The sequence below is a fragment of the Triticum aestivum genome, chromosome 4D (assembly GCF_018294505.1).
Source record: "Triticum aestivum cultivar Chinese Spring chromosome 4D, IWGSC CS RefSeq v2.1, whole genome shotgun sequence".
In the NCBI taxonomy this organism is placed as follows: Eukaryota; Viridiplantae; Streptophyta; class Magnoliopsida; order Poales; family Poaceae; genus Triticum; species Triticum aestivum.
Genome location: NC_057805.1, coordinates 40,552,001 through 40,562,956, shown reverse-complemented (window position 1 = coordinate 40,562,956; position 10,956 = coordinate 40,552,001). Strand labels below are relative to the sequence as shown.

The window sequence follows — 10,956 nt, the reverse complement described above, 5'->3', positions numbered from 1 at the left end:
AGTGATATCGGGGAAGTCTTTTGAGAAGGATGTGATGATTTCCATGTTATTCCATAATAGCCTTTCTCCAGCCCGACCGTTTTACAACAAGCTTTCCTTTTTTTTTTCCGCTCTTTCTCTTATCCTTGGTTCATTGTTTTCATAATTGTGAGCTATGTGTGCAGCATACATAATTCTTTGCAACTAAAAACAACCCATTATAGGTTCTTTTGGCTCATAATTCTTGGAGATTTTTGACGGGAAGGACAAACTATTATAAGAAGCTTTACATTCACATCAATATTTACAAGGTAGTACAATACATTCATGCATAGGGACGAATGTGTGATATGAAACCAATCATTTTTCACAAACCAGTTTCTGGGGGATCTTTTCTCAAAAGATGACCAACTTTGACCAACAACCAACAATATACTTCTATATCATCAATCAAATTCCCCTAGAAACTGCAACGAGACGGCGTTTTTCCATTCATCTTTCTTTCTCGCAAATTGGCACCGTACGTACATATAAATCGGTACCGTATATGATGCTTCTGCAGCCTGCACAGTTCATGTTGAACTGCAAATAATACATCAATGGCAGCTAGTACTAAACAATCGTAGTGTTCACCGAAGCGGGTATCATGGCTACTAGGCCGGTAGCACCGATGGAGCGACCCTGCAGGTGTTGTAGGACTGGCAATGGCAACACTTTCTCTGTCCGGCCATGCCCGGATACACTCGGGTCGTGTCCCAGCAGTCGTTGCACACGATCCATCCCTGCACCGACCAACAAACACATGCCATCAGAAAGCCATCAGATTTATATAACTGGCTACTACTAGACGAATATTGGTAGATGAGTCTGGGTTAGTCGGAGCCCTTTTCTTAAGAAAATCGAAAGTATATTTTTAAAGTTTCAAAATTTTCATAAATATGTGAGTTGCAAATGTGGCACTGACCTTTCCCATGTGTAAGAACTTGGCCTCAATCTGACAAAAAAAAAAGATAACAAAAAAAATTTCTCAGGCCGGGGCCAAGAACGTGAAGGGAAAATTCACACGAAAAGGAACCCAAGATGAGATCGTTGCTGTGGATCTTACTGAGGAAATACCTACCTCAGCATCTAAGGCCCTCAAGAATTTTTCCATGTCAAAGATGGACACAGAACACATGGGGCAAGTGAACCTGCAAATACGTCGAGGATAGCGTTATCTAAGAAAGAAAAACAAGATCACACGCAAGGAATGGCATGTGTGGGTAGGGGAGGGGAGGGGAGATGGATAGAAAGGCATGGGCAATTACTTGTCGTGCTTGAGCATCTCGTGGAAGCACTGCAGGTGCATGGTGTGGCCGCATCTCAGCACCGACGACTCCCTCAGGGAGTCGAACAGGTACTCGTAGCAGATCGGGCAGTTGTTCTTCATTGAGCCCTCGATGCAGACATGCTTGTCCCGGAGGGTCACCGAGTAGCACGATCCTGCGGCGGCGGCACCCGACGGATACATCCATAGTTTGAATTGGAGTGAGTCTATCAAAATTAGGACTGTATCATGAAAAGATCATGCTTACCGCACTTCTTGCAGTGGAAGAAGTTGTCCTTCCCTCCAACTCTGTTGATCACAGTTTCAGTCAGCTCGGCAACTGAAAGTGGAAGCGAGAGTCAGCATATGATAGGCAGGACGACCTACCTGCAGATGCCGCAGTCTTTGCAGTGGTATTGCTCCTTGTCGACCTGCACAGCAGCAGCAAGATCCTGTCAGCAACAACCCAATCACCACCAAATCCAAATCCAGCACAGGGACAGGGACAGGGACAGGGACAGGGACGATGGATCTCATTCTCACATCGTCGTCGAAGAATTTGCACGCCCGGCAGAAGTACTCCCCCATGCACACGCCGCAGTTGCTGCACACTTGCGCCACCTGATGATCACCACCCAATCTGTTAGTGTTATACCCAAACTCTGAAACTAAACTGTTAGCAGCACAAGAAAGAAGAAACTAGGGAGGGAATCGCCGTCAGATGCTAACCGGCTGCTCGGTGTCGCAGACGAGGCATATAACCTACGGGAGGAGAGGAAATTGATCAAGGAAAATGTTGTTTTGTCAGCGACAAATTAAGTTGAAGGCGAAGTCAAGAAAGAAACAAGATATCCGGGCATTGGTAACATAAGAAATGAAGAGGAGGAAGGAAGCAGTGAGAGAAGTGCGCACCGATTCAACTGCGTGGCGGTCGAGCTCGTGCCCGTCTTTCTAAGCCCAATCCAAGCAAGAAGAAGAAGATGCAGACGAAAAGGCAGAGATTATCCAAAGAAATAAAGAAACGTGAGGACCACCAACCCAAGCAGACCAGAGAAGAGAGCAAAGAGAAGAGAGGTGGAGCAGAGCAGAGCAGAGACCGTGGAGTAGTTGTGGCAATGGCGGCAGTGGAAGACGTCGTTGCAGCAAGGCGCCCGGATCCTGCACCGCCTCCGGTAGTGCTTGCACCTGCAAGCACACACCACGAAGTCAGCTACTGCTCCAGCCAAGGGCAAGGATAGTACAGACAAGCAGCAGACAGATGAGAGGCTGACGGACCCGAAGCCCATCTTGGCGAACCCGTGGCGAGCGGCGTCGAGCTCCATATCCATTGGCGAGATTGCTGTTCTTGTCCGGGTTCGACGGAGGCGGCGGCTTCGGATCTGGCTTCTCCTCTGCTCTTGTTGCCTGTTGCCGCGCTCGCTCGCTCGCTCGCTACGAGGAGGGTGAGGAGAGTCTCTATTTTATACTGTCACTGGCAGACGACTACTCTGGTGGTGGTGGTGGTGTGCGTTGCCGAGAATGGAAAGAAACGGGGGTCGAGTTGGGGATTGGGTCATAGAAGGAGGAGAGAAGAGACAGGCGCTGTAAAAGGGAGGCTCTTGTTGGCAGGCAGAGCCTTCCTTGCTCGGCGCAATTGTTTTCCCTTCTCAACTTTCCTCTCTTCTCTTCTTCTTCTTCTTGTTCCACAGTTGCATGGCTATTGTTTCCAGAGCTGAGAGGATCTAGATACTGGATCTACTGCCATTTCTTTAACTTATCAAGAATTCAAGATCCAGGAGGAGAGCCTTTGCGCTTCTTTCTTTCTTCCCCTTTTTTTATTCAATAAACATACAAGTATAATTATCAGTAGCGTTGCTTTGTTGTTACAGGAAGGAGGTGGTGGCGTGCGGGCCAAAGATGGAAGCTCCCAAAGCACTCAAGATGACGATTCTTTACTCCTCCGGCGGGTCACTGCATTCTAACTCCACAGCGTACGCGTCAACCCCTCCCCTCACTCTGAATTATATCTATCGTCACCATTCACCAGAGAGCATGCGCACGGAAGAAGACCTCTGACCCAGACGGCTTCCCGTGAAAGCCCCGAATCCTCTGAATGTAGGATATCTCATCAGTTTGACTGACGCCGGGGGCTGATCCCCGAGCATAAATGCACGTTGGTTTGTTGATCGGTCCTGTCAAGGTCGACCCGACGCCCCTTCTTTCGTGTTTCTTTACCAGGCATCAGGATCATGGTGCCGTAGCTCCTGCAGCTGCAGGGCAATAAAGTACTCATTCATGTGGATCATGAAGCCCAGAGTTTTCATATTCATTCATTTCGCCGCCGATCGCTCCATCATCATCGGTGTACAGTAAGTACATGATTTCTTTTCTTTGGTCGATCGGATCGCCTTGTTTGCCTTGCCTGCTCGCACACTAATAATTGAATGCCTTGAATTGATGACGCCTGGTGGTGTAACCGTAGTAGTGGCGCGCACGAGTCGCCCGGGGATCTCGTGACTGACTGACTGACATCACGTGGGCTAGCATGGCAGCTTGGAATCATCATCCACTGCAACTTGCCCGCCGGCCATGGACAGACACGACCAGCTCTGCTCTGGAACCGAGATCGGTCCTTGGTGGGATCACAACGAGATGCTACAGCTGATACACACACGTCCACACGCACTCACTTATCACAAGAGCAGCGCTGCCTTATTTTTAATCGTCGTGCGGACGTGCACACGTAGAACGAGTTACGAGTGTGTCGGCGATTCTTACCAAGACACACGCACTTCGACTCCGTGGCGATTCCCATCAAGTCTCGAGGCTTTCATGTCGGTCCCTCCCGACTCCATGTACTCTCTCCGTTCCGAATTATTTATCGCAGAAATGGATGTATCTAGAATTAAAAAAGTCTAGATACATCCATTTTTACGACAAATAATTCCGAACGGAAGGAGTAGCATAGTAGCACCGTAGGATCAAGGTGTTGTTGGAATACCGAAACGATCGCCCGACAGACTGCTACGGGCCACCCCTCCCCTCGGTACAGCCAAAATGACTGTTTTGGCTTCTGGTCAATATTTAGCATCATTTTATCTCTTTCGAAAGTTTTTTCTGGACCTGACGTGTTTTGGTACCGCCGGTCGAGCAGGCCGAAAGGTTTTATCACACACGTCGAGACATCATGCGATAGGGTGTGATCAACGTCCAAACAGCGTGAGCTCTGCCGCGTAGCTGGTGGTCGGTGGCGGAGCTTCATCCAAATTGTGGGCGGGCCGGCGAGGCCTAGCCGAAGAAAATTACTACTAGGTTGCTATTCCATGGTCCAATAGAGGAGTTCCTAGTCAACGCCTTAGGCGTCAACTAGGGGTTCCGACGTCACGCGCCAGCATATACGGGCCGGCCCAATAGCGCTTTCGGTCGATGGTTGATAGGTCAACGATTGACCAGTTGACCAGTCAACCGTTGATTTATCATGATTTTGATGAATGATGAACTAAAAATACAAAATATTTGCCGCCAATGATTGTATTACATGGGTTTCATCCTTGATGTTATCGTTTGCTCGCGTGCACACAACACAAACTCATAGACAAACGAGATATATTGACATAACAGTACTAAGGGCATCTTTAACGACAACCCGAAAAAACCTCCCGCATCCATCCACGGACAGGGGGGCCAATCTGCATACACGGATGCGGGAGGACGTCATCCAACTGTCGCCGCCTTTGTCCATCAGCAAATTCAAATTCAAACCTACGCTGACCCACACAACGCATCGGATCGGATAAAAGGAGGCAAATATGATTAGTTTCTACATGCCCGAATCCAAAAGAACATCAGTCCGGCAGTCCGTGCATTTCTGCCCTACCCGACCGACCATCCCAGCAAGATGCTTCCCGATCAAGGAGGTGCGGTCACCGCCGCGTAGGCAGCCTCCGCCTACGCCACGTCCTCATCTTGCGCCACCGCCAGCTGATCTTTCTGCCGCTCCAGCGTCTGGTAGCGGATGGATTGCCCGATAATTCTTGCATCGGCATCCGAAGAGTTGATATTCAAGGTCAACATCTTGGTGTCCTCCGCATTGGCGGCGATCTTCACCCTCTTTTCCTCGAGGGCGACCTTCTTCTCCTCGAGCGCCGCCTTCCTCTCCTCGATCATGGTCCTCCTCTTTTCGAGCTTGATCTTCTTCTCTATCGCATCCATCAACTGCTTGAACTTCTCCGCCTTCCGCTCCTCCTTGATGTCCGAGCGCCTCACGCATGCCTCTTCCTTCTTCGCCAAGATCTCCTCGAACCTCTCTGTCAGCTTGGCCGCCGCACCTTCTCGCTTCGCTCTCTCCTCCTGCCACTTCTTGCCCCGCAGATTTCTTCTTATCTTCTTCGGTGGTTCTTGGGCTGGGTCGGTAGGGTCACCGATTTCTTCCTTGTTGGCCTGGGCGGCGGCCTTGGCAATGAAAAGGTTCCACTTCGGCTGCCCATTCAACTTCAACCAACAATGCATGACGGTGAAGGACTTCTTCTTCAACTTCTTGTACACCACACAAGCACGAGTAGGCTACAAAAGTGAAACAATGCATATCCGGCTAGTGAGCAACAAAACTAGAGCATCTCCGGCTAGTGATCAACAGAACTAGGGCATCTTCGGCTAGTGATCAACAAAACTAGAGCATATTCGGCTAGTGATCAACAAAACTAGAGCCTATCCGGCTAGTGATCAACTTACTTGCTCGGTGATTTGTGCACCACTAGGCCACCGTGCGGTGAGATGCTTAAAGTGCCTGCAATACTTGGAGATGACCTCTTGGATGGTGTACCACCGATGGTTGAGGGGCTTCCACTCACGGTTCCGGATCAACGCGTTGGAGTAGAGCGTGAAATGCTTGTGCTCATGGAACCATATGTGAATGTTCCTCCAAAAGGTTGTGCCCTTTTGCTCCGTGCCATGGACAGGATCGAGGCTATTGGACAACCATGCGTCACACAGCAGCTCGTCCTCCCGCATGTTGAAGCTTCCTCCTCTACCCTTCTTCTTTGGATCGCCGGTTGTATCATCCAGATCATCGTCGTCGCCGTCCTACTCCTCCTCCCCCTCCGGATGCTGCTCTCCAACGACCCAATGTTGTTGTTGCTGTGTGCCATCGTCGGTCTGGGTGTAGGACTGTTGCGTGGCCGTCTGGGTGTAGGACTGCTGCTGCTGGTAGTTGCCGGACTGGGTGGGATCCGAGTCTTCCACTTGCCCATCCTCATACCGAGCATCTCCATGTCTGTGTCGTACGCTGGCTCCCCCGCTCTCGGCATTGTAGCAGACATCACGCGGGCACCCATCTGCTCTCCGCCCGCCGTCCTCGCCCGGACGAGCGATGGTGAAGAATACTCGAGAAGAGCGGCGTCGCGTTAACATCGACGATGTAAGGAATGATACGTCCATTTTGCATCATGTTTTCTTACTGTTATTTATAATGTTTTTATCCATAATAATGCTTTTTGGAGTAATTCTAATGCATTTTCTCTCATAATATGCAAGGTATACACAAAGAGGGAGAATTCCGGCAGCTGGAAATCTGGACCTGAAAAAGCTACGTCAGGCTACCTATTCTGCATAACTGCAAATGAGCTGAAACTTCACGAGGATTTTTTATGGAATATTTGAGAATTATTGGAGCAAATAACTACCAGAGGGGGGCGACCAGGTGGGCACAACCCACCTGGGCGTGCCAGGGAGCCCAGGCGCGCCCTGGTGGGTTCTGCTCACCCAGGCCCACCTCCGGTGCCCATCTTCTGGTATATAGGTCATTTTGACCTAGAAAAAAAATAAGGAGAGGACTTTCGGGACGGAGCGCCACCGCCTCGAGGCGGAACTTGGGCAGGAGCACTTTTGCCCTCCGGTAGAGCGATTCCGCCGGGGGAACTTTCCTCCCGGAGGGGGAAATCATCGTCATCATCACCACCAACAACTCTCCCATCTTGGGGAGGGAAATCTCCATCAACATCTTCAACAACACCATCTCATCTCAAACCCTCGTTCATCTCTTGTGTTCAATCTTTTTTCCGGAACTATAGATTGGTGCTTGTGGGTGACTAGTAGTGTTGATTACATCTTGTAGTTGATTACTATATGGTTTATTTGGTGGAAGATTATATGTTCAGATCCAATATGCTATTTAATACTCCTATGATCATGAGCATGTTTATCATTTGTGAGTAGTTACTTTTGTTCTTGAGGTCACGAGAGAAATCATGTTGCAAGTAATCATGTGAACTTGATATGTGTTCGATATTTTGATAGTATGTATGTTGTGATTCCCTTAGTGGTGTCATGTGAACGCCGACTACATGACACTTCACCATATTTGGGCCTAAGGGAATGCATTGTGGAGTAGCAATTAGATGATGAGTTGCGAGAGTGACAGAAGCTTAAACGCGAGTTTATGCGCTATTCCGTAAGGGACCGATTGGACCCAAAAGTTTAATGCTGTGGTTAGAATTTATGCTTAATACTTTTCTCATAGTTGCAGTTGCTTGCGGGAGGGTTAATCATAAGTAGGAGGTTTGTTCAAGTAAGAACAGCACCTAAGCACCGGTCCACCCACATATCAAATTATCAAAGTAGCGAACACGAATTAAACCAACATGATGAAAGTGACTAGATGAAATTCCCGTGTACCCTCAAGAAAGCTTTGCTTATCATAAGAGACCGTTTTGGCCTGTCCTTTGCCTCAAAAGGATTGGGATACCTTGCTGCACTTCTGTTACTACTATCGTTACTTGCTCATTACAAATTATCTTGCTATCGAACTACTCCGCTACTTACAATTTCAGCACTTGCAGACATCACCTAACTGAAAACCACTTGTCATTTCCTTCTGCTCCTCGTTGGGTTCAACACTCTTACTTATCGAAAATAGCTACAATTGATCCCCTATACTTGTGGGTCATCAAGGCTATTTTCTGGCACCGTTGCCAGGGAGTGAAGTGCCTTTGGTAAGTGGAATTTGGTAAGGTAACATTTATATAGTGTGCTGAAATTTATTGTCACTTGTTACTATGGAAAACAATCCTTTGAGGGGTTTGTTCGGGGTATCTTCACCTCGACCGGAACCACAATTAGCTACCCCTCAGCCTACTGCACGTACTGAAAATATTGAATATGAAATTCCTTCGGGTATGATAGAACAACTGCTAGCTAATCCTTATGCAGGAGATGGAACCGAACATCCTGATATGCACTTGATATATGTAGAACAAATTTGTGGATTGTTCAAGCTTGCAGGTTTACCCAGGGATGAAGTTGTGAAAAAGGTTTTCCCTTTATCTTTGAAGGGAAAAGCATTGGCATGGTATAGGCTATGCGATGATATTGGATCTTGGAATTGGAATCGTTTGAAATTGGAGTTCCACCAAAAAATTTATCCTATGCATCTAGTTTATCGTGATCGGAATTATATATATAATTTTTGGCCTCGTGAAGGACAAAGTATCGCTCTAGCTTGGGGGAGGCTTAAGTCAATGTTATATTTATGCCCCAATCATGAGCTCTCAAGAGAAATTATTATCCAGAACTTTTATGCTCGGCTTTCTCGTAATGATCAAACCATGCTTGATACTTCTTGTGATGGTTCTTTTATGAAGAAGACTATTGAATTCTGGTGGGATCTTTTGGAAACAATTAAACGCAACTCTGAAGATTGGGAACTCGGCGAAGGTAAAGAGTCAGGTATTAAGCTTAAGTATGATTGTGTTAAATCTTTTATGGATACCAATGCTTTTCAAAAGTTTAGCACTAAATATGGACTTGACTTTGAGATAGTAGCCTCCTTTTGTGAATCATTTGCTAGTCATGTTGATCACCCTAAATAGAAGTGGTTTAAATATCACCCACCTATTAAAGAAGAAACTAAAGAGCCGGTACCAATTAAAGAAGAAACTATACTTTATAATGTTGATCCAGTTGTTCCTTTTGCTTATATAGAGAAACCACCTTTCCCTGTTAGGATAAAGGAACATGCTAAAGTTTCAACTATGGTTAACAAAAGCTATATTAGAACACCTAAACCTGATGAACAAATTAAAGTTGAACCTAGTATTGCTATGGTTAAAGATCTCTTAGAAGAAGATATAGATGGGCATGTTATTTACTTTTGTGAAGAAGCTGCTAGAATTGCCAAACCTGATAAAAAAGTTAAACATAGACCTGTTGTTGGCATGCCCGTCATCTCAGTTAAAATAGGAGATCACTGTTATCATGGTTTATGTGACATAGGTGCTAGTGTGAGTGCTATTCCTTGCACCTTATATCAGGAAATTATGAATGACATAGCACCCGCAGAGATAGAAGACATAGATGTTATTATTAAACTTGCTAATAGAGACACAATATCACCAATTGGAATTGTTAGAGATGTTGAAGTCTTGTGTGGGAAAATAAAATACCCTACTGATTTTATTGTTCTTGGTTCCCCACAAGATGACTTTTGTCCCATTATCTTTGGTAGACCTTTCTTGAACACTGTTAATGCTATAATAGATTGTGAGAAGCAAACTGTCGGTGTTAGTTTTGGTGATGAGTCTCATGAATTTAATTTTTCCAAGTTTAGTAGAAAGCTTCATGAAAAAGAATTGCCTAGTAAGGATGAATTAATTCGTCTTGCTTCTATTGCCGTACCACCTACTGATCCTTTAGAACAATATTTGCTAGACCATGAAAATGATTTACATATGCATGAAAGAAATGAAATAGATAAGTTTTTCTTTGAACAACGTCCTCTGCTTAAACACAATTTGCCTATTGAAACTCTAGGAGGTCCTCCTCCACCTAAAGGTGATCTTGTGTTTGAATTAAAACAATGGCCAGACACTTTGAAATATGCTTATCTTAATGAAAAGAAGATATATCCTGTTATTATCAGTGCTAACCTTTTAGAACATGAAGAAGAAAGATTATTGAAAGTTCTAAGGAAGCACCGAGCTGCTATTGGATATACTCTTGATGATTTAAAGGGCATTAGTCCCACTCTATGTCAGCACAAAATTAATATGGAACCTGATGCTAAACCCGTTGTTGATCACCAACGTCGGTTAAATTCGAACATGAAAAAAGTGGTAAGAACGGAAATATTAAAACTTCTGGAAGCAGGTATAATATAGCCTCTGGCTGATAGTAGATGGGTAAGTCATGTTCATTGTGTCCCTAAGAAAGGAGGTATAACTGTTGTTCCTAATGATAAGAATGAACTTATTCCACAAAGAATTGTTACAGGCTATAGAACGGTAATTGATTTTAGAAAATTAAACAAAGCAACTAGAAAAGATCATTACCCTCTGCCTTTTATTGATCAAATGCTTGAAAGATTATATAAGCACACACATTTTTGCTTCCTTGATGGATATTCTGGTTTTTCACAAATACCTGTTTCTCAACCTGATCAAGAAAAGACCACTTTTACTTGTCCTTTTGGAACCTATGCTTATAGACATGCCCCTTTCGGTTTATGTAATGTACCTGCTACCTTTCAAAGATGTATGACTGCTATATCCTATGATTTTTGTGAAAAGATTGTTGAGGTTTTCATGGATGACTTTTCTGTTTATGGGAAGTCTTTTGATGATTGTTTAAGCAATCTTGATCGAGTTTTGCAGAGATGTGAACAAACAAATCTTGTCTTGAATTGGGAGAAGTGCCACTTT

At 45.5% G+C, this 10,956-nt stretch overlaps 1 protein-coding gene across 1 annotated transcript; it reads right to left on the bottom strand.

The window, feature by feature from the left end:
* Nucleotides 1-444: 444 nt before the first annotated feature.
* On the bottom strand, nucleotides 445-3,005 carry LOC123096029 (E3 ubiquitin-protein ligase SRFP1). The gene is made up of 11 exons (XM_044517610.1): nucleotides 2,561-3,005; nucleotides 2,383-2,470; nucleotides 2,198-2,236; nucleotides 2,015-2,047; nucleotides 1,829-1,906; nucleotides 1,673-1,716; nucleotides 1,554-1,594; nucleotides 1,287-1,461; nucleotides 1,100-1,169; nucleotides 944-973; nucleotides 445-761 (listed from the first exon to the last, which is right to left on the bottom strand). The coding sequence occupies exons 1-11, from the start codon at nucleotides 2,611-2,613 to the stop codon at nucleotides 633-635; spliced, it is 780 nt and encodes a 259-aa protein (XP_044373545.1). The 5' UTR covers nucleotides 2,614-3,005; the 3' UTR covers nucleotides 445-632.
* Between the last annotated feature and the right edge of the window lie 7,951 nt (nucleotides 3,006-10,956).